Source organism: Antennarius striatus, chromosome 1 (assembly GCF_040054535.1).
Source record: "Antennarius striatus isolate MH-2024 chromosome 1, ASM4005453v1, whole genome shotgun sequence".
Lineage (NCBI taxonomy): Eukaryota > Metazoa > Chordata > Actinopteri > Lophiiformes > Antennariidae > Antennarius > Antennarius striatus.
Window position 1 is genome coordinate 12468939 of NC_090776.1, and position 23286 is coordinate 12492224.

Below are 23286 nucleotides of genomic sequence, written 5' to 3' on the forward strand. Positions count from 1 at the left end.
ATCTGCCTCACATATATGGAAAAGAGTAACCAAAACAATAGTTTTAGATGAAAGAAATTTGGAACAAAAAGATCAAAATATCACATTTTTGTAGAAAGAGGTTTCTTTTCAGTGACATACGCACAATCATGTCGACAAAACACCTGATTAAACCAGAGCTCTGCATTACAAAGCAGCGTTTTTAAAAAATACAGTAAACATTGGAGGATTGTCTAGTTTTAGAGGAAATGTAATTGAATCAGCCAACTTACTATTAGCTCAATGCACTATTGATCAACCCTTGTAACCCTTGAGTGTTATTTAACAGTGGATCAATAATGTCCAAGGGTCACGTTAGTTTTCTGGCCTGAAAATGATAAAAAAAAGAACCTTTTTAAAAAAAATCAAGGCTTTGGCGTGGAGGGTAGGGGTTCTTACAGTCAGTTTCATTGCCTTACCAGTGCAGGGTTTGTAAATCTTGTACATTTGTACGTGGGTTGTTGGTGACATTAGTGAACACAGGATTTAGACATTTAAATCATGGAGTGCTTTCCAAGTGTCCAAACTCTAGAGGAATTCAAAACTCTACACCCTCGCTGGCATGTGTGATCATTTCTTTTCCGTCACATCGCAGATATGCGTTTTTACTTCTGTTGCCCTCTTAGATGTGCAATAAGAAGACGTCAAAAGCAGCCAGAAGCATTTAATTTCTAACTCACTTGGAAGCTCCTTCCCACTTGATTATAAGATGGTAATGTTAATGAATTTTTTGTCATGCTGATGCATTATTTGAGAAAAAGGCTGTACGGAAGATCATGCCAGACCCTGGAGCTATTGTGCTGAACATCTTGTTTCAACGGCTCACATAACGGCCGTTCACTATTTAATATCACACACTGTAGAACCATTGTTCCACACTCTTCTTGTTAAGTCTGAACAAACAAATGCCTAGATAAGAAACAATTGTAAATGTGATCAAGAACACTCATAAACTAGTGTAGAAGTTTTATCTCCTTTAGAGAAGATCCCATGTACGTATTCATAAATATGAATACGTACATGTGGTATTAGGTGACACCAGAGGAAAACCACTCTGTGAAAATGTACACTGTAAAAGAAAAACAACTCAGACAGTTCTTCGCCCTAACTCTGCATGAAAAACAGAACTTTGGTATCACAATTTTTCCAGGGTGAAAACACTATGTGTAAAACAGAATGCTGTTCCTGTCCAAAGAATATGGACATTATTCATTAACTTTCAGTACAGATTCTAATAATGTGTAAACTAGTATGATGCATTTACGACTCTGAGACTTATATAAGACTCGAGACAGGAGAGGTGCTGAAATGCATATTGAAAGAGACAAGTTTTAGAAATGATTTCTCTACTCAACCTATCCATATATGTGGCTCTGTGGATCGGTGCTTGTGCCGGCACCACCACAGGGGATGGATTTATGAACAGAGCCCTGAAGCTTATGACTGAGACCCCACTAATTGATGGGTGAGTGGAAACTATCTTGCTCAAGGATACTTTAACATGTAGACTTACAGGGACTGTGGATCAAACGAACAACTTTCCCTCCCTGGACATAAAGTTAATATGTAAAATGTGCTTATGTTGACTTTTTAGAGTTTGTTCAACAGCAATAAGCTGCATGTATTCTGCTGCAAAAAGGTCGCAAGGAGACGACGACTTATAAAATTTCTTTTGCTTTGACTTAGTATTCATGACTTGACTCGAAACTTCATTTAGGCTTGAGACAGATGATTCGAAAGGACTTCAAGTTGGTTTCACATTCACGCTGAAAGAGGGAGAGTATGAAAGTGAGCTACAATAGACCGATTTATGTGAGATACAAGCCAAGTGATTTGTATGATTTTTAACTCAATGTCTTGGGATACGTTTACGTTGTGACTTGACTGCAGATGTGTGACTTACTCCAAACTCTGATTTCTTGACTACTTCTTGTGTGAAATACCATTCTATACGGAAAGATGAGGCTTTTTAATTAACTAGTTTCTGAACTAACTAACTAGGTTTTGAACTAACCAACTAGATTCTGAATTAACAAGGTTTTGAATTATTATTTAACATAAATATTGTAATTTTATTTATGTTATTAATTATTTTATGTTTGTTTATGTTTTTACTGTTTATATTTATACTGTATGATTGCGATTTTACATCTATCTTGCTTTATGTGCTCTAAATTGCCCCTTGGGAACTAATAAAGTTTTTTGAATTTGAATTGAATTTGAGAAATGCTCCCAGAGTATGTGACCTTTTCAATTCTGATCTTTTAGCCATAATGACCTGCCCTGGCAACTTCGAAAGCAATTCAACAATCAGCTCGAAAAAGTTGATCTTTACAACCTTGAAACAACACATACCAACATCCCGAAGATCGCAGCGGGTCGGCTTGGAGCTCAGGTACACAACGGGCAGAATTCACTGGGGACTAGGCGAGGACCATATAAATACTTCAAAATGGTTGCGATTCAACAAAGATTATGAATGTAGAAACCGTACATTGGGTAATTTAATGACAACTGTCAAAACATCATATCTAATTATACTTAAGGGTCAAGAAAAGGGTTGGAAGATGCAGGCAGCAAACACATAAGCATCTTGTCATTTAACACAACTGGGTGAAACCTTTTTCCTGAAAATATTAATGTATTTTTTTGATGACAGTTAACTATAGTGTACTCAAACCCCTCTTTATTCAAGCAGAGCTGACCTGAAGCAGCTGCTAACCCTAAATTAGACTTTCGTTTTCAGTCAGTGTTTCTTTCCTCATTCAGCAACAGAAAGAGTAAAACTGTTGGTAACCTTTGTTCCCACGTGCATAATGAGAGAATAGTGTCCCTTTATTTCCGTCATGATAAACTTGCAATAATCTTCAGTAAAAAGTTCTCTTTTTCTTGCTTTTGTATGGAAAGTTTTACCATGACACTCACAAATTTACTTTTTGTATTTCGCAAATGGGCAGAGGAATCTTTTCTCTAAAACATTGCTGTCCTATCAAGAATTTAAGTCACAAGTATTTTAATAAGTTAAAAAAGGGCTTGTTAGTCATCTTCAGATTACCACTGCTGTATCTGCTGCAGTGGGTCATGGGGAGCTGGAGCCTATCTTGTGGGGTGGGGGACACTCCAGGCATGATGCCAGTGCGCTGTGGAGCCACACAACCATGCTCACACACACTCATTCCTACGGGCAATTTGGAATGGCCAATCAACCTGAAGTGCATGCTTTTGGGGGTGGGAGGAAGCCAGAGAACCCGGAGAGCACCCACGCATGTGAACTCTGCACAGGGCGGGACTTGAACCTGGGTCTGCCATGTTGTGAGGTGGCAGCGCTAACCACTGCGCCACCATGCAGCCCCAGGCTTCTTAGTGATTTATGAAATATATGTTGAAAACTGTCTGTGTGTCTTTTAATTTGACAAGAATCTCAGTAATCATAAAAGGTACATTCCAGGAGGGTCCTGTACCAATAAAGAACACTAAATATCATGGTTCTACTTAAGAACATCACCGCTCCATAAACACAAACGTTGCACTGTGGGGCTGTTAATTCACACCATGTCTTCTGGTCTTCTTGTAGTTCTGGTCAGCTTATGTTCCCTGTGAGACTCAATACAAAGATGCTGTCCGTCAAACTTTGGAGCAGATAGACGTGGTTCACAGGATGTGCCAGAAATACCCAGAGGCCTTCATGTTTGCCACCAGTAGTCAAGGTGAGACTGCGTTAGTGATTTCGGAGACATGTGTCGCCTGTGGTTTCCTCATACCCCTGGGGGTCTGTGCTGCACAGACATTAGGGACGCCTTCAGGATGAATAAGACGGCCAGCCTGGGGGGTCACTCCATTGACAGCAGTCTGGGCACCCTGCGAACCATGTACCAGCTGGGGGTCCGCTACCTCACGCTCACACACTCCTGCAACACACCCTGGTAAGGGGCAGCGTCACATTAGCTTTATGTCATCCAACACATGCGTGACCTTAAAACAGTTGCGCAAGATGTTTGTCGGGCTGAAGCACCAATCGGGCCTCAAAGTGGTTCTGTTTATGATTAATGAGGATGAAGGCAAGCATCATGTTTCAAAGTCACAAGAGTTTAATATCAGGGCTGAGGCCTCGACTCTGACTTCTCTCGGCACAAACGCTTAATACCTTCATTAACTGTAGAGACTAAAAAGGTCTTCCTCTGCGCAGGATCAGATTCTACGAGCTTAAAATGGTTTACCTAATTACAAATAGTACAATATACTACAGTTAGGATTTCAGAGAGGATTCATTCTAACTTCAGAATATATTGTGTTTCTGTAATAAAATGACATTTAAATGTCCCCATCAGAAGACATTTGTTCAAGTATAAAGCCTCATCCTTTTAATCAATCAGAAACAATATATTCTGATTTTTATGGTTTGTTCTTGTCAGGGCGGATAATTGGCGTGTTGATGAAGGAACGGAACCATCTCAACACGATGGCCTGTCTCAGTTCGGCAAGGTCAGTGAACTGATAGGGATAAACATATCAGACGACCAATCATCTCTAATAAGTAACCGAGTAGTATCTTTAAAATTCTTTTACTTCCTTTTTGTTACATTCAATTTAGTTTATTACATCAGTTTATTGCCAGACATTGCATCAAAAATTTGCGGCCATTTTCTAGTGCATAAATATATCATGGAAATAAAACAAATTTCCCATAAAGTAATATCTATTTTATACTGTTTTATCAGTTATTGTGTTTTATTGTGGGACAACACTGATTGACTTTTGCAAGTCAATAAAAAAAAGACTGGGTACATGTCAAAATATAAAAAGTGTGAACAAAGTTTTGACATGGAGTAAAATGGAAATGAAATAAATCCATAAATAGATGTCACAACTGCTAATAATGGTGTTCACCTACAACAGCAACTGATCGTGGAAATGAACCGTCTGGGGATGCTCATTGATCTGGCACACGTGCCGGTAAAAGTGATGAACCAGGTGTTGGACCTGTCCGAAGCTCCGGTCATCTTTAGCCATTCCTCTGCGTACGCCATCTGTCAACACAAGAGGAACGTCCCCGACGACATTCTCAAGAGAGTGGTGAGTAGAAACTGGGGGCAGACACCCGCTTGATGTTAGAGTAAACCCAAGAGATTTAAAAACTTAATTTGATAGATCCTGATTCGCTGAGGGAATTCTGTGTCATGGGCAGAAATTCTGTATTGCAGAAGATGAGCAGTCTGTTAAGATATCATTAATAGATATAATAAGTTTGGATGCATCTCTTGGTCTTGGGCTGTCCACTTCCTGCTCACTAAAGCAGCTCCTTTCTGCTTGTAGAGGGAAAAAAGAGGAATCGTCATGGTGAACTTCTACAACGACTACGTGACCTGCTCTAAAAGTGCTAAGCTTTCAGATGTCGCAGGTAAATTTTTCACTCATTTCTTATAAGGAACTTATAAAACGGGTTAACTATTAACGCTTCTTAGTGCTCATCTGCCTTCATTTGGTGCTGATTGCTTTCACAGATCACTTTGATCATATAAAGAAAATGGCCGGGGCGGGCGCAGTTGGTTTTGGTGGAGATTACGACGGCGTTACTAGGTGAGATCAAAACCTTCACCATGACTAAATGGGGCAGTGTTAAGAGTAAAATAAGCTGTATATGAAGTAAGGGTGAGTTCTAGGAAGTTCACTCTGCTTCTCAGACTACCAGAGGATCTGGAGGATGTGTCCAAGTTTCCCAATGTGGTGGCTGAGCTGCTGAGGAGAGGATGGACAGATGAAGATGTCAAAGATGCTCTGGGAAACAACCTGCTGCGTGTCTTCAGCGAGGCCGAGGCGGTGAGGAACAGATTCAAAAACACTTTTTTGAACATCCTCAAAGTCGACTCAGCTTGAAACGACTCCTTTACAAACATTTACACTTCTTGGGTTGGATGGTGGAGAGCAGGAGGAATCTGATCATTCTAAAACTCCATGCAGCTAAGAGGGGTAAAGATTGAACACCATGTCCATCAAGTTCGACTATAACTTCAGCGCTTTGACATGATGTATTCACAGGACTTATATTTTAAGGCTTTGATTGCGAAAGTTGCTGATAGATGGAAATCCTTCTCATATCTGTGCTACATACGAAGCCAACTTAACCTTAGCCTTCAAAAAAAAAAATCTATAAAACTCACATTCATGACAAATTCTTTATTCAGTACAAATATGTGTATAAATACAAGAAAACCGTATACAAGATATATCAAAATTCACATTTACAATCTTTTTATACATTTCATCAGTAATGAGTCAGCACAGTGTTTGTAGACATTTTCACATTTACGTAAAGCTACATGCTTTTGACACGCACATGTGCACGCACACACGGTGCACCTGTGTCTGCTGCCTGATGGGCTTTATGTTTCTGCACCAGATCCGCGATTCCAAGGTGAACATCACCAAACCAGACGATGTTCCCATCCCGTACGATGAGGTGCAAAATCCGTGCAGGACGAGCTTCGGTTATTCCAACGCGGAGCACACACACTCTCTCAGCATCGTGGCTCTGCTGCTCCTGCAGGTTCTCCAGGCTCTGTCTGCATTTGCAGCTTCATAGGCTGCTCATCAGTGTCATTTGTAATAAAAACTTGTGTTGTTTGTTTACTGTTGATACTGTCGTCATTTGGCAGCTTTCTAGAAACCCTCAGTTCTAATTGGCGACAAAGATGAGATGTATTCAGTCATAAGGGTGTTGGCAAACATGAGTGTGGGAAGTCAGGATAGAGATCAAATGAACCCCAAACAAAAACACCCTCTGTGGACATACCTATTCTCACAGGCTTTCTAAAGGAACAGCGCCATCTGGTGTTCGAGAGATGCAAAGCATCCCCGAGATTTCAAACCAGCAAATGTGTTGACGTGCATAATTTGAATTTTGTGCAGTAATGGAGTTATGAGAGAAAAAACAACAGTTCTGTTAATGACTGAAAAACAAAACGAAGAATGTCTTCTCTATTTATCATTAAATATTAAATACAAACACACAGAATAAAGTAGATTATAAACGGTCATGAATAATTTCCCCTCGATTAAGGTTGGCCGTGTTAAATCCTGAAGCGCTGAGGTCAACGAGAACGTTTCACTGATGTAGGTAAAAGGGCAGAATCAATATGGACTATAAGACAGAAAGGGGGGGGGGGCATTTTCTTCTACCAGCTAGAGAGGTCAACACTTTTCCAAATATTTCAGCTACATTCAGTGTTTAAAATTAAAAAAAATAATCAAAAAACACCTTTAATAATAGTTTGCCACCCGACAAAGTGGTTCTAAGCCAAACTCAGACACAAAACATTCTTACCTAGATGATGTCTGGTATCATTTTCTCACGCAGATCATCTCACATCTTACTTTAAAACATAGTTGAATAATATCAAGTGAATTATTTGCAATGGAGCCGAGATCAAACAAGCAGGATTTATGATTTGAATACAGTTTGTAGAGCAGGTGTGTCGGTGGCACCGTTTCAGTAAACTGTTGATTTTTTCATTCCTAGAACTTAAATATTTAATGAGACTAGAAATGCTGAAGGAAAATCTGGACTCATACCAAAGGATCTTTAGCGCCCCCTGGAGTTTCACAGGTGTATCGGATTAGAACCACAATGAGAAGTGCACGAGTTGCTATTAGTAAATGGATGAAGCGTTGCTGCTCAGATGATCAACAGAAGTTGTACGATGGAGCGAGATTTGACTCCACGTGAACAAAGTGTGACTTCAACTATGATGTAAAGCATGTGATGAATCGTAGAACAAACCATTACAAAATAGTTGCTTTCAAGTCGGAACAAAAATCTGCAAGACAAATAACTTTGACTGAAGAGAGCCAAAGTATATCAGGTTATTACTGAACTCAAAATGAGACAACTTCAACTTCACAATCTGACCTGTTGTAACAAAGGTGGAGCCGCGGCGGCTCTAAAGTGCACTGTGTCCCACCTGAAGTTTGTTCTCCAGAGTGTTCGAGTTCAGCTGAACAACGGGAGCCTGCGCTTGGCTGTAGAAGAAGTCCGTCCATGAGTCAAGACTCGTCCTCCCCCAGCGGCTCGTCCTCTTGTCCCTGTCTTTCACCATCTGACAGCAGAGGTGTGTGATTTGGGGACGCGATCCTATAAGGAAGACTATCTTTAGTCAGCATCTTCCTTGTGGCCGACACGAGGCGCGAATAGTTTTCAGGATTGTAGTCCGGCAGAGCGGGCCGGGTGCAAAGTAATGGCAGGTTGTCCCTGTTGGGGCGGGATAGGAAGAGAGGGGGCCGGCGCTGGTTCTCCCCCTCCATCAGGGAGTCGGGGAGGGGCTTGCGTTTGCTTTCAGGTAAGAGCATTATGCAGAGGACGGACAGGACGGCGAAGGAGGCGAAGATGACGTGGTGGAGGAAGTAGCCGCCGTTGTTCTGAAGCTCCATCAGGGAGGAGGCGGCCATACCGATGGCCCCCGCCGCCAGCACCAAGCCGAGGCAGCCACCTCTGACGAAAGAGAAGAGGAAACATCATCAGCAAGGTGTAAAAATAAATACACAAGAAAAAACAGGTAATCCATTCTACAAACAGCCAAATGATTATCAGGAGCTTCAAGCTGCACAGGAAATGGTTGTTCCACGGAGATCTGTCGTGGACGGGAACAACACGGGTCGCCCCACGCTCACCGGATCACAGTCGGCATCACCTCAGAAGCGAAGAACACACTGAGGAGGGCGAGGGCCTGAGAGAACAACAGCCCCACGATGGAGAGCACCAACACCAGTCCGCCATGCAGGTCTGACAGACAGAAGGACACGTCAGTCATTCTCTGTGCACAACAAAAACCATTCACAGCAGAGATAATCAATAAGTTCAGTCCCAGGCGTGACCTCAGGACTGAAACCTGTCCTGTGAATCCAGCGTGTTATTTTCCAAAGCGTGAGAAGAGATCTGAATCGATTGAACGCATTCCGTGATGGCAGGTCACATGACGGGTCCTGAAGCATGATGGCTGAGGTCAGTCAGTCAGTCATCTTCAGATTACCACCGCTGCATCCGCCGCAGCGGGTCACGGGGAGCCGGAGCCTATCTCGGCAGCATAGGGCGTGAAGTGGGGGACACTCAGGGCAGTGTCAGTGCACCGCGGAGCCACACACAAAGACAAACAATCAGTCACACACACACTCACTCCTACGGTCAATTTGGAACGACCAATTAACCTGAAGCGCAGGCTTTTGGAGGTGGGAGGTTTGGAGCCGGAGAGACACGCAGACACGGGAGAGCATGCGAACTCTGCACTCTGAACTCTGCAGCGCTAACCACTGCGCCACCGTGCCGCCCCTGATGGCTGAGGTGATGGCATCTCAAGCTTCAGCTACCATGTTAGAGAGAGATGGATAATAAAGAGCTAGAGATAGATAATGATGGAGATCAATCTCTATTTATATCCATCCATCATCTAACTTTTCCTCTCCCCCCATTTACTGTGTCTATCTAGCATTTATCCATCCAACTAGATACATCGATTTATTATCTGCCAGCCATCCATCCATCCATCCATCCATCCATCCATCCATCCATCCATCCATCCATCCATCCATCCATCCATCTATCTATCTATCAACCATGTGCTGTACGTCGGCAATATATTAATTATAATGGGATTATAATAATTATTAATATATAATTATTTAGGGGTATTTTTGTTCTATTTGTAGGAAATTCTGTCAGCATTTTCAACCCAATCAGTAAAAAACAACAGAATAAACATTTGGCTGTGAAAGAAAACCCATCCAGTTGTTTACTTTGAGCTGAAGTGATGAATATGGTTTGAATACTAAACAGGCTCTCTGAGTCGAAATACGACCTGCAGCAAACCTCACCGCAGCCAACAAGGAGATGGCTGTTTACTTTTGGCGGGGTTAATCAGACTGGTTGAACTTACCTGATTAGCACCAAAGTACACACACACACACACACACACACACACACACGCACACACACACACACACACACACACACACACACACACACACACACACACACACACACACACACACACACTTCAAAACTCAGCATCCTTCCACCAATATATTCACTGTCTCTCCTCTGGACATGTCCAAACCATCTCAGTCTGGCCTCTCTGACTTTATCTCCAAAACCTCTAACATGTGCTGTCCCTCTGATGTACTCATTCCTGATCCTATCCTTCCTGGTCACTCCCAGAGAGAACCTCAGCATCTTCATCTCTGCTACCTCCAGCTCTGTCTCCTGTCTTTTCCTCAGTGACACTGTCTCTAGACCAAACAACATCGCTGGTCTCACCACAGTTTTGTACACCAGTTTTGCACACACACATGCACACTCGATAGACATTTTTCTCCCGTTTCTGACAGTTCTGATGAAAACGAGCCGGATCATACACTGAGTGAGCGCCAGCAGCAGCAGCGACGACAGTCCCGTGGCGATGGCGGACAGCAGAAGCATGCCGCGCCGACCGAAGTGATCGACGGTGAAGCAGATGAAGATGCAGCTGAACGCGCCGGCGATCACCCGGACAAAGTAGCTGAAGTAGAAGTTGGAGGTGAAACTGTGGAGGTTTCTGCTGAAGCAGTACTGGATTCCTGTTCCAATGAACCTGGAGGAGAAAGGAGGGAGTCATCCATCGATCTCAGGGAGAAAATTATGCACAAACCAGTGAAGTAAAATATGTGAGTGTGTGTGTTTTTTCTTCCACACAGAGGAACTCACAGCGTGAAGCTGAGGATGAGGCAGTTCTTCCAGATGACTCGAGTTCGACGCAGCTCCAGGACTGAACAGTAACGTGGATGATGTTCTTCACCGTAAAACAAATCCACCTCTACAAGCAGATCAAGAGGAGATTGTTTAGCAGATGTTGGATTAGGGATCATTAGATGTGAATTTTCTTCTCAGTTTGCATGTGCATTATCAGGCTTGTGTGGGTCGAAGTGTACCTGACAGCAGCACCTCCCCCGGGTAGATCTCCTCCTGCAGACACACGTTGTTCCTGGTGGAGAATTCCTGCAAGGACTTCTTCACCTTGGGGATCTGATTGGTGGCCATCAGCCAGCGAGGAGATTCTGGAAACACTGACGCACAGCTGTGGAAAATCGACCGCATTTCGTCAGACGCTTATCAAAATCAAAGCACGTTTCCTCGTGTTACGTGTAACTCACCACCAATAGGAAAGCAGAAGGAGAAGAGGTAAGGTAGCCACAGCCTGGAGGACGGGCCAATGGCGGCACAGGACAGCAATGCCTGGTAGTATCAGCTCCGCGAACACGGCAAAGAAGCCGCTGATCATGGTGGCCATGAGCCGATGAGGAGGGTCACACAACTCCAACCCTAAGAGAGCGAAGGGTAAAGAGAGAGAGGAAGGACGGGATGGCATCGTGTAACCAAACCGACCCAGCGGCAGTTTTGTCCCGTGCTCTGAGCCAATGCTAAATCGATCGAACCCTGAGGAGGAAGTAGGCAAAAAATTTGGTTGCTGATTGAGTTCCCGTTTGAAGACATGAAGCTCGGTGTGTAACGAGTGTGTGGCTGTTGACTCAGAGGCTGGAAGCGAAAGGGAACAGAGAGAAAGTAGTCACTGTTCTGTCAATAAGCTTTCACTCATGTTGGTTTAAAAGCTTCCACGTACTGGTTCAGTCTGGTAAATAAAAAAACTGGAATTGTTCTCACTCAAAAGAAAAATGTGAGTTTGAAATGACTAATAATGATGTTATGGAAGTTTGTGTCATCTGGACCCCCCCCTTCTCCCCCCCCAGACATGAGGTCATCATCCCCCCCAGAGGACTTGACCACCTCCTCCTTTGCACTGTTTTTCATTTCAAAGAAAATATTCCACTCGATAAAAACCTCAAGCGCTGACACAAACATGTTTGGGAGTGTGTCTCGAGCCGCGCTGAACTTTAACCTCCTTCCCCTCCGAGCGACGACCTTTTCCACCTCCTTGCCGTGCAGAAGGGAAACAAGGGAAACCCGCTTCCTGCTTGCTCTCTCGCCTTCGGGTCTATTGTTTTCTCCTCTCTCGGTGGAGGAGCAGTGCTGGCAGGGACATCACAAATCAATCGCCTCCTTTCCAATCCAACATAACTGAAAGAACTCCAGGAATGTGGGGATGGGAGAACCCATCCCCAACCTCGTACCCCCTCCTCCAGAAGAGGATTGCACACACTTTCCAAAACAAGCGAATGACACAACATTCCTGCACTGTTTTCCATTGGATTTGAGATGTAAAGTATGCCCACCAGCTGGCGACACATCATGATGGAAAAAAGATTCACCATGGGAGGGTAGGGGGGTGTCTGAACACAAGACAAACCTCTGAATGGTGACAGCTGGGGAGCAGAAGTAAAGAGAAACCAGGCAGCTGCCTGCCGTCAGTCAGAATCAGCACAACACGGTCAACTTGATCTTCAGCTGAAACTCCCCCACACTTGTGTCACATTTCTACCCCCACCCACCCAAAAACATTCAGCTGAGCCTGTATTTATCAGTGTGTGTGTGTGTGTGGGGGGGGGGGGTTCTTGCTACCACCCAGTAAACACAAGAGATTCTCATCGATCAATCCTTCTTACCCAATCATGTTTTGAATGTTACGTTTTCACTTCCTGCCAGCTTCTCTTTACAAAATCAATCCTTCAATTGATAACACTGACAAATGTGTTGAAGAGCAATTAGTCCAGCTCCCACCAACCTTTATATAACTGCTTCTACCCATTAAACCCACTTTAAAATGTCATCTTCCCAATTTTACATTCTTACTTCAAACTTTCCGACGTGGGAAATAACAGCATCGTCTTTATTTTAGTTATTTAGCTTCCTGAGGTGGAGATGAGACGGTACTACAAAGATATCCAGATTTTCCAACTTGTCGTGAAGGTTGGGATTTTACATCTAGGTCTGATGAGACAGCCGACCTGAGCTTATCAGTACCTGACTGTTGTTCTTTTTTTACACCGTTAAGACAAACTGACTGCTGGCGGCGCTCCTTCTGCTTCAACATGAACTTATCTTATATAACTTATCAGTTATACAACACTGGATTTTCAGCAGGAGACAATAAATAAATCAGGTTAGCAGTCTTAACACAGCAGATCGAGGGACTCTCTCTCATAATGATGCTTTAACTTAAACAGCAGCCTGTCATTCTTGTCTCTGTTCATTATCATGTTTATCTGTAAGCTTCTAACTTGAACTTTTTTTTTTCTGCTCTATCTAGAGATAAAATTCCTTTGATATACAGCATTTCGGAAAAAAACCCAACACATGACATTTACGTAAACAGCGGAGCGACTGATAACAGTGCAGGAATTCTAAAGTGAAGCTAGAAATGCATCATTCCCTACAAGGAAGTTGAGGATTCCTTTTCAAACCCCCCCCCCCCCACACACACACACACCCTCCAGAAAAGACAATTACTGAGTTATCTCTGCTGCTGCTGGGACCAGCATGGAAAAGCAGGAAGGATGTTAACTACACATGGGCTTTGAACTCACAACCTTTTCCACCAGTGGGACATTATGTTCATTTTGATCTCCGAGTCAGTTTACACAAGAGGAGACTGGAAGAAAGGATGAAGAAGAAGAAAATACGTGATATCATTCATCTTTGCTCCGAATGGATCGTAATTGACTCACGCGATTCTGTTGACATGGCGACTATGTCCGTAATTACATCCCGCTTCAAAGCAGGTGATGTATTGTAATTGTCAGTGTTCGTCCGTACGTTTGTATGTCCACCAAATATCTTCGCAACCGTTACAGATACAGAGATGAAACACAAAGCAGATTACTCAGAAGGCAAAGGGGATGAAAATGAGATGATGACAATGACCCTGAGAAAAGTAGATCAAGGTCAAATTTCAACTTTTGTACCTTCAGGAACAGGATAAGATAGAAAGATGAGGGAGAAGGCCAGTGTGAGTTAGACCATAGATCAAAGCTAGTGCTTTGATCTACTGTATCTATGCACTAGCTTTGATCTATGGTCAAAGCTAGAGCATAGGTTTGACCTACCCTGAAAGGTCAAAGCTATCCACTTGTCAGGTACTACTTTCAGGGCACCCTGACCTATCCTTCACAGGATGTTACAGTCTCTGACTGCCTTTGTTATTGTTTACTTTTTGCAAAGATTTATAACTCTATACGTGAGGACATGAGGCTCAAAGATGATCCAATACAAAGATGAAGTCGGTTTATCCTGGATACTCACTGGCAATGTAGGACGACAAGAACACGCCGGCTAGCATGGCACCCTGCGAGAGACGCAGCAGCAGAAACACAAAAGCGCTGTTGGACAAACAAACGGCGACCCCAAACAGAGTGGACAGACTGATTGACAGGAGAAAACACCGCCGACGACCCAACCTGGAAACAAAAACAAAAACACACACCCAAAGTTACACCGCTGGTAGCCAACGGGAACAAGCGCACAGTGCTAGCATGTAGCAAGTCAATGAGGTTTAGTTTATTTCTGTGCAGTTACATCCCCTGGTTGGCTCATTCAGAATGAAAGAGCCATAATTTGATAAATGTCATTTCTCAGATTAGCTTCAGCTCAATTGGAATGAAATGAAAATGAAGAATTAAACAAGATTTTATAACAACGACGGTAACGTCTTGATTTAATTTAATTTTGTTGATTTATTCCAACAATTAAAATAAAAGCGTTTCACATATTTATGAATGGAGTAATGACTTTGATGCATTAACTTCAAACGCTGACACCCCCCAGAATAGCATCATTGCTTACCAGTCACACAGTGTACCAAGAAAGATGTATCCCAGAATCCACCCTGTCATGAAGCAGATATGCTGAAAAGGGATTTTCCAGTAGTCGTGACAAACCAGGTTCCACTGCAAAAAAGGAAAAGACAGTAAACTGATATTCTGACACTAAAAATAACAGCAACTTCCTGTAAAATACAACCCCCTCCTTAATTAGGTTTAAAAAGAGACACGCCGCAGAGCAAATGCCCATCATGAGCTTTGAATTGTGATTTTCCATGTGGTTGACGGGCAACGGGAATTCCACATAGCACAGGTCTGTGACTCATTTTCATTTTGCCAAGATTCAGTTGGTGGAGTTCCATGGGAAAGAGGAATGTTGCATTTATTTAAAAAAGCATTTTAGCAGAATTAGTTGTTGGTGAAAATTTAAAAAAAAAAAAAAGTAGAATACCTTCATATTTAGTATATCATTTATTTATTCATAACTTCTGTCCATTTTACTTTTCACACTTTTTGTACATCTGCAATGTATATACTAGAGTATATCTTCTTCCTAATATAATGTGAATTTATTATTCTGAATTTTACTTCTCCCAAATTTTATTTTCCTCTTAGCCATGTTCTAATGTCTATTAAATGTGTATTTTATTATTACGCAAAGATAAATCTATCAACAAGCTACTTTCCTCTAATCTGACGATGTGAGGTGGAGAAAGACGAGCTGCCGTTAGTCTCAGCACAAAGGTTTCTTTGAGGGTGCAAGAATGTAGATCATGTTGGTTCTAACCGAATTAAGTCGTCTGCTGACGGTTTTATTACATTAGAATAACGTAGAGCTCTACGTGGAGAAACTCTACGGCTGGTTAGCGTCAGTCGCTCTCTCACTACTCTGTTCTCTCCTTCTTCTCCTGCAGCCTCATGATTAGTCGACCCTCTGAAAAGCATCCCCCGTGAGTAGATCAGATGTTTGAACGTTGTGCAAACCCTCAAAGAGTTATTTAGGAGTTAATGCCTAAGTTTACCCGAAGGTCCAAGATGAAAACCCTCTGGGAGATCGTCCATGCATGAGGCTTATGCCTGGCCATCAGTCGCTTGGCTTGAATCCCATAAAACATCCCTGCTGGGATTTGAAGGAGGTGCTTGTGTGTAAACCCAGGAGTATTCCAAAAATGGAGGCCTTTGCTAACGAGGAATGGGCTAAGATTCCTGAGTGAACGCTCCCAGAAGTCGGATCATATTTCACAACTCAACAGCAGCATGAAGGAAGACCGGCATTATGGGAAATTTTTGAAGATGGCAAAAGAGTAAAAAAAAAGGAAGATGTGTTCAGTTAAATTTGAAAAAGAGACCCGAAGAAACTTTTAAAAGCTGGACTCAGATCCAGAGTAGCAAATAGCTGACCAGGAAACAAAAGCCAAAAGGTTTAAACCTATGAAGGCCACATTAAAATCCACCTTCCTCTCTCTGCAGCAAGACTTCCACATAATATCCCTCTGAAACAGTCTCCAGTAATGACGTGAAACCCGTCTTTGAACCAATCCATCGATATCAAACAGAAAAATGAATTAGAACAATTTGATCTTTAACTAAAATGAAGCGCTGCTGAACTCGGAGGCCCATCTTTGTCTTTCCCTTCCTGCGTTGATGTCATGAGGACCATTTATTCAGTACAGTCCTTTGATTTTGTAACATTTCCAAATGACATCATGAATGGGAAGTTGGTTTGGTGGGGGCGGGGATGGTCAAAGGAGTGTTCAGGGTCTCAGGAAGGAACATGGAGGCCTCGGACTTCCCGGCTAATCATTTGGGAGATGAAGTAAAAGTTTCCTCACGACTACAAAAGTATGAGAGCAACCATTTGTCAACAGGTTGAGTTTAAATCTACAGGATAGTTTATTTGATTCTCTCACAAACTGACGTCTGGACAGATGTTCAACCCAAGGCTGCACAGATTTGAACAATTTTACAAATACATTGACATGTGTTCATTGCCTTGTTCTGTACATACAAGCACTGGGGGGGGGGGGGTGATGGAAAAAAAGATGGTTGGCGATCACAAATAAGGAGATCATGTCATTGATTTCATTTAAGACTTGATTGAACCAAAGAAGAAGGACTGAAACCCCAGAACCTCACCCCGAACCAGTCCAAACACCCCCAACCTCCCGTCATCAGCGTCTTACCTCCGTGACAAAGTTGCTCTGGAGCCCCGCGCCGTGCGCGTACTCCCACCCTTGGGTGCAGGACACCCTCTCCCTGTGGACGCGTTCGGACAATTCCGACGTGTTGCTCGCGTACTTGAACAGCTCACAGTGGCTGAGTCCGGTTCCGTTGACCCACGGGATGGTGAGGTTCAGGTACCTCTGTCGGGTGAAGTTGCTCAGGAGGAAGGTGGCGGGCAGGAGCTGCGGGTCGGGTCTACAGTGGAACGAGTCCGGGATCAGGGTGTAGAAGACGTCGCTGAATAAGTTCAACATGACAGCAAAGTTCGGAAACCAGCTGAACAGGACCGCGATTCGGTTGTAGGGTCCGTATCCGCCGGTGTGGGGGAACACGGAAGTCTCATAATCCATTTGGAGACGGGAGCGGGATGTGGAAGCTCCCGCGGCCATGGCGCAGTGCGCACGGCAGCAGCAGGTGAGGAGGAGGAGGAGGAGGAGGAGGAGGAGGAGGAGGAGGAGGAGGAGGAGGAGGAGGAGGAAGAGGAGGAGGAGGAGGGGTTCGGGGATCGACCTACGAGACAGCTTTGAGCGGGGGGGGGGGCACCGGAATAACACGGTGAGCAGCCGGTGCCGGTAAAGATGCATCTGGAGCTGCGTGACGTCCCCAGTCATGACTACTAAACTGAGATGCACTGAAGGGAGTTCCCTCATGACGTCATCGAACCCACGACCACTTCTATGAAACGTTTAGTTGCCATGAGAGATATAATTAAAGATGGAATGCATTGATTCACACATCAGACTTCATTTCCCGTTCATTCATTCATCTTCTTGCTCATCTAAATAGGTTTACGCTGGAGCCCATCCCAGCTAAACTACAGGCCAGAGGCAGGGTACACCTTGGGTAAGTCACCAGTTCATGGCAGGGCCACATACAGAACCTGAACAGGACCCACACCAGCACAGGAGGAACATACAAACTCCAGGCAGAATGGCCCCAAGTGGACTCGAACCAAGGACCTTCTTAAGCCCCGTCCACACGATGACGGAACTTTTTGAAAACGCAACTTTTTTGTTGCATTTACGCCTTCCGTCCACACGACAACGCAGATATCCGGAACGAAAACGCAACTTTTTGAAAACGCTGGGTCTGCGTTGTCGTGTCGACGGCGTATCCGCAACTTTTTAAAAACGCTGACGTCTTGCCTGCGACGTCATATTTATGGGCCCGTGTGTTGTGACAACAAAACACGGCGGATTCCTATTGGATAAAATTTGACTCAATACTGCCACCACATGGTTTGGCATGCTTATAGTCGTCTTTGAAAACGTACTTGTGCGTTTACGTGTGGACGGAGATTTTTTTAAAAACGCTGTCATGTGGACGCTAATCGTTTTCGATGCATTTTTAATAATTTGCCTTTTCAAAAAAATCCGTCATTGTGTGGACGGGGCCTTACTGACACAACAGTGCTGCCCCCCCCCCCCCCCCCCCGTCACTTTCAGTCAAAAACTTGAAAATTGTCAATTTATAATTTGAAACCAGAAATACATTTCAAATAGTTTGAGATGGTAGCAACAAAGTTGTTTCACACTAAAAGAAAACACTTGATGCCAAATCTCAGAATGAATGTGGCTAACTGGCTAATTGTTAGCAACACGATTGCTATAGAAACAGCAATGTGACCCATTGTTCTCAGAGCTGATGAAAGCAAGAGAAACGGTGTGGAACAAATCCAAACACTAAACTAAAAATGGAGGCCGGCAGGTAATATTTCAAAGTTTTATTAACGAACATAATCTCTGAGGAACAACAGCAGTTCTTGCGCTCTCTGTACATGCAACTGTAGAAAATAACAATTTAGAATTTTACTTTTCAGTTTGAATCTTTTCCCCATCGCTCCTCATTTTCAGTTTCTTGCATTTTTGTTTTTTTTTTGTCTTTACTTACTTTTTTGCAGGAAATCAACAACAGCTAGAGGTGAAAGTACTGGATTTCTGTTACAGCACTGACAATAGCATCAATTACCCGCCCCACCCCATATACCCCCCACCCACCCAACCCCCCAACCCCCTCTTAGCTGCTCCAACAATATGTACACAAATAAACTACATTGTACAAATAAAAAATGTTACATTGTTACATCATAATCACCTGCAGCAAGCGCACATGGCTCGTTGCTGTTAGAACCCCACATTCTACGCAATTTTTCAGACTAGTACAAAGAGGAGGGTGCAAAACGTCCTGGGGGGTCGTATTTACAGAGCTATATACAGTATGTCTCTTTTACGCATTACAAGGAGGAAAATTTACACAGTGGAGAACAACTTCAACTCAAAACATACCACAGGTGTCGGAAAAAAACAAAACAAAAATATAATAAATAGGTTATTTCTCTCCGCTTAAAGAGTAGTTCTCCATGCTTTTTATTAGTCACTTTCCACTCTAAAAAAAATAAAAGGAACAAAGAAATAGCTACAGTCTGGGTTTAATTAAAAATAAGACAACCATAGAACAAACGAAAACTAGAAACAAAAAAAAGGCTTGAAATCGTGATTCTATAGAACAAAACAATCGCAATTCTGTATGTTTATGTCCAGTAAGAAAAGAAAAATACAACAAATAACAAATGTGAAATAAACATACGAGTGAATGTGAGGAGAGTAGAGGTAATATGTTGTTGACTGAGGTGGTGTCAGGCTAGCATCTGGATCACCACGGCCAAGTGCTCTACTGTGCATCTGACTTGTGTTTACCATCTGAATTTAATTACAAATCATGTTTGTTTTGTCGGTCGGATATCCGAACCGGACTCTGATCAACATTGATGGTTGTGTTTTTCTATTGCTCCATGCAGCGGTGTACGCAGGATTTGGGAAGAGGATCAGAAAGTAATAATAATATTGCCTGTCAGTTGTGTTGACCATCACCATTTCAAGCCTTTGTAGTTCAAATAAATGACTGGTTACAGAAGTCAAAACGAAAGGCAGGGCTTAAATCGGTAAAAAAAAAAGGGTGACACATGCAAAGGAACACACTCGATGTCTTGTAAACAATAGTGAGAGGGCGTGGTCGGTCAGGGCATAGTAACGGTATACATTCGGCTCGAATAGCAACGTGATTGACATGCCACTGGCGTTTTATGCTTTATACAGGAACAAAAACTCCTTAGAGAAACATAACTACATACACTGCGCTAAAAACACATGAGGATTCCTTGAACAAAAGACACCATAACCCTCTTCCCCCAAGAAAACGGTATCAGAAAAACAACAAGATCAAAACAAAATTAACAAAAAACAAAACAACCCCCCCCCCCAAAACAAATACAAAAAAAAAAACACGACAAACTGGGGTTTAAAAAACTAATTTCTGGCTATTAGTATCCAAAAATGTTGAGTTTGTGTACCAATCAGGCTTCATCTTTCAAAAAAATATCCAGGACTATACATTGAGCCACCTTGTCTGCACAGTGTAATAGCAACAACCATTGCACTTGACTAGACTTACCATACACAGCGATGCTGACTGACAGTGTATGGAGAACTTCACACTATATTGCTGTCAGGAGACACAAGCAGCTCTCACACACGGACTGGGGCCCATGTGGTAGGTCATGACCCAATAACGAGAGTCTACACAAGTCATCACAAAGCAACATTTCAACGGGATGTTTAAATGGAGGATCTTTAAATTGGATTCAGCGTTAAGCTCCTTTCTGCTGTTCGTGTTGTCAGTCGACTTCTTTTTTTTGCTCATTCTGAGAAGAAATAAGTCTCATAACCATCTGCTAGGGCCTGACACAAGAACAAGGTAATGGCAAATGGCTATTACCAGAGTAATAGGAAGAAATCTTACATTTTAAAATCCCTGAAAATACTATCCAAAAACCCACTGCTGATTAAATGTTGATTTAAAAAAGAAAAAAAAGAAAGCGGATGTGTCTGTTATGATTCAGTTGACCACTAAAATTAATTCACTACTGTGTTGGAATCATATAAGGGAATTTAACTTCTAATAGGCTGTAATAAAAATATTAATATATTTAAAAACACCCATTCAAGCAAAAAGGCAACAGGTCTCATGCAAAGCCAAATAGTGGATCTGGAGTTTTCTGACACACGAGCAGCATCTAGTGAGAAAAAGTTGGAACAGCAGCTATACAATCAGCTGCTCTCCTACGCCGGGCAGGCAGACTGACGAATATCATTAAAAGGTCAGTATGGAATGAAATTTCTCACTGGCTGTTCACTAACTGTTAAGAGCAGACAAGCTAGGAGATCAGAGCATTTGCTCGAAGACCCGTGTCCTGTTGGTTCTAGAAAACTATGTTTTGCGATAATGGAAATCACTTCAGTCAAAGTTCTATAAATAAAAAAAAAAGGACATGGAAAATTAATTCGAAACCATTCTGCAATAACATTGATTTTGCTAGTGAATAATATCTCTCTAACTCGCACCCCACCCATATATATCTATGAGACTTTGCCCAACAATGAGTACATTTTTTTTTCACTGAAAAAGGCATTTTCTTGGTTCAAATTGTTCAGATATAATTGTGTAGTAAAGCAATGAATAATAATCATCTGTCTATTCTTTAAATAAATCCTCAACAACTATTCTGCTACATCTGAGGGACTATATGGTGGTCGGCCGGTTGAATCCAGAAGTGGTCTTTGTCAGCTATTTGTGAGATGAAACGATGCAGGTACAGGTGAGTTGGGATCTGAGCTGTGCACTGGCATCTTTCAAATACTGACAGAAATTTGTACACATTTTGGCCCATGGATATGAGAGGGGGGAAAGTGCTGCCCAAAAGTGAACTGTACATAAAAAGATAATTTTTATTTCCTTTGTTTTTTTCTTTACACCTAACTGAGTGATATTACAGTACATAGGTTATTTACAACTGTGCAGTAATGTGTGGCAAAATAAATTATCTAGAAGGCAGCAAGAATACATTGGTTAACGAATATAAAAACTGTACATAATTTACGGAATACAACTTTTTTTAATTTTTCTTTTGCTTTTTTTTTCCATTAAACTACTATTGGCTCTGTAGTGTTTCAAGTCACTTCCTCAGAAACAATGAAATGCCCAAGTAAAGAAAAGACAAAAAGTAAAGACAAAAATCAATATTTCTTTTCTCTAGCCAAACCACAATTATAGTCTCTTGGAATCTCAACATTCTTTAAGTTTATTTCTCTGGTTGTCCTCTGGTGTTTTTGCAGTCTATGGCGGTCTGTTGAATTTGCGTTGAAGCAAGCAGGGTGGCTGGGGAACACTCCGGACTGTCCCCCATGTCTGTCCTCTTCTGTTCAGCCATGCCTGAGAGGCTACAGGGTCAGTCTCTTCCTCTCAGACACTGGGCCCTGACTAACACACACTGCTAACCCTCTGCTGTACTTCAACGTGCTGCAGGCTCTGTTGAATGGCTGTTTAGCAAGGCCTGGTGCAGCAAGAACCCCGAGGGAACCCTCTAGATACATGGTCTTATAGCTCCAAAACCATTACCAGCTGGTTTTAGCTTCCTGGTCTGTTCATCCAAGCAGTCTTGCTGTAGATTTACATTGAAGATCCACAATGAGCACCGTGTCTCTTACGACTACTTCCGGGTCAGCGCTGGACTTGGCTTTTCCTGGAGGAGCCCTGGGTCTACAGGGGAGGCTTCCGCTCAGTCCTCCCTCAGGACAGGCACCGCAAGTTGGGAGAGCTCTTCTTCCATACCTCTTCCCAGTGGCGGTGGGTCTATTGAAGCAGGGACCAAAAATTAACTCAGAAAATATATCTCTGTCCCTTGTCTCAATGTAACTGAGCAGTAGGGCGCATTATCCCAATGTCAGAGCCTCAAAGCAAAAACTGTTCTTACTTTTCACGCTCTGATTAAACAAAAGCATAAAAACTTTGAGGATGAAAGTGCAAGTTATGTATTTTCTTTTTCCCCAGTAAAAATGTGTTTCCTTCTTCACCGAAGGAGATCGAGAGCTGTCCTAAGTCCTCATTCAAACTTGCTAGCCCTTTCCATTCGTTCTGTTCAACGAAGTCTCTTTGAGAAGTGATTCAAAACGAAGTTTGCTCTCTATCTGTGAGCGAAAGTGTGTCACGCAGGCAGCAGGACAAAGTCGTCATTGACATCAACCATTGGCACATAGAAGGACGGCACTTCATTGACACAAAGGGACTTGTGCACCGCTGGGTCCAACTCCTGAACCTTCAACTGCCATTCCATCCTTTGCACCGCGTTAAGGGCTGCTGCCTCGTGTTGCTGCCGCATCAGCAAACATGTCTGAGGGGAGGAGAGGCAAGCATAAATCCTCCATGCCGTACACATAAAATTATGGTAGCCTTTGAGTGAAGACATTGCAGCCA

General features: G+C 42.8%; 3 protein-coding genes across 6 annotated transcripts in view; 1 reads left to right on the plus strand and 2 right to left on the minus strand.

The window, feature by feature from the left end:
- Window positions 1-1355: 1355 nt before the first annotated feature.
- Window positions 1356-6607, plus strand: dpep1 (dipeptidase 1). Its single transcript, XM_068322894.1, has 10 exons — window positions 1356-1483; window positions 2287-2413; window positions 3593-3725; window positions 3803-3941; window positions 4431-4500; window positions 4915-5091; window positions 5332-5416; window positions 5520-5595; window positions 5700-5835; window positions 6416-6607. The coding sequence occupies exons 1-10, from the start codon at window positions 1356-1358 to the stop codon at window positions 6596-6598; spliced, it is 1254 nt and encodes a 417-aa protein (XP_068178995.1). The 3' UTR covers window positions 6599-6607.
- A 1451-nt stretch (window positions 6608-8058) lies between these two features.
- slc22a31 (solute carrier family 22 member 31) lies at window positions 8059-17377 on the minus strand. Its single transcript, XM_068322881.1, has 9 exons — window positions 16938-17377; window positions 14777-14880; window positions 14237-14391; window positions 11194-11362; window positions 10972-11117; window positions 10748-10856; window positions 10420-10634; window positions 8683-8794; window positions 8059-8503 (listed from the first exon to the last, which is right to left on the minus strand). The coding sequence occupies exons 1-9, from the start codon at window positions 17364-17366 to the stop codon at window positions 8059-8061; spliced, it is 1884 nt and encodes a 627-aa protein (XP_068178982.1). The 5' UTR covers window positions 17367-17377.
- Window positions 17378-18985: 1608 nt separating this feature from the next.
- The window catches only part of ankrd11 (ankyrin repeat domain 11), a 105429-nt gene continuing 101128 nt past the window's right edge, over window positions 18986-23286 (minus strand). For all 4 annotated transcript variants that reach the window (XM_068329511.1, XM_068329332.1, XM_068329417.1 and 1 more), the window contains one exon: window positions 18986-23203. In XM_068329511.1, the coding sequence (XP_068185612.1) occupies window positions 23018-23203 (186 nt within the window). In that variant the 3' untranslated portion in view covers window positions 18986-23017. The remainder of the gene's footprint in view (window positions 23204-23286) is intronic.

Coding starts and splice junctions, on each gene's coding strand:
- dpep1 (XM_068322894.1), top strand. CDS start 1,356: ATGATTTCTCTACTCAACCTATCCATATATGTGGCTCTGTGGATCGGT. Junction 4,501..4,914: donor GCCTGTCTCAGTTCGGCAAG/GTCAGTGAACTG, acceptor CACCTACAACAG/CAACTGATCGTGGAAATGAA. Junction 5,836..6,415: donor TCTTCAGCGAGGCCGAGGCG/GTGAGGAACAGA, acceptor TTTCTGCACCAG/ATCCGCGATTCCAAGGTGAA.
- slc22a31 (XM_068322881.1), bottom strand. CDS start 17,366: ATGGCCGCGGGAGCTTCCACATCCCGCTCCCGTCTCCAAATGGATTAT. Junction 14,392..14,776: donor CTTGGTACACTGTGTGACTG/GTAAGCAATGAT, acceptor TTTTGTTTCCAG/GTTGGGTCGTCGGCGGTGTT. Junction 11,118..11,193: donor CTTCTGCTTTCCTATTGGTG/GTGAGTTACACG, acceptor GATTTTCCACAG/CTGTGCGTCAGTGTTTCCAG.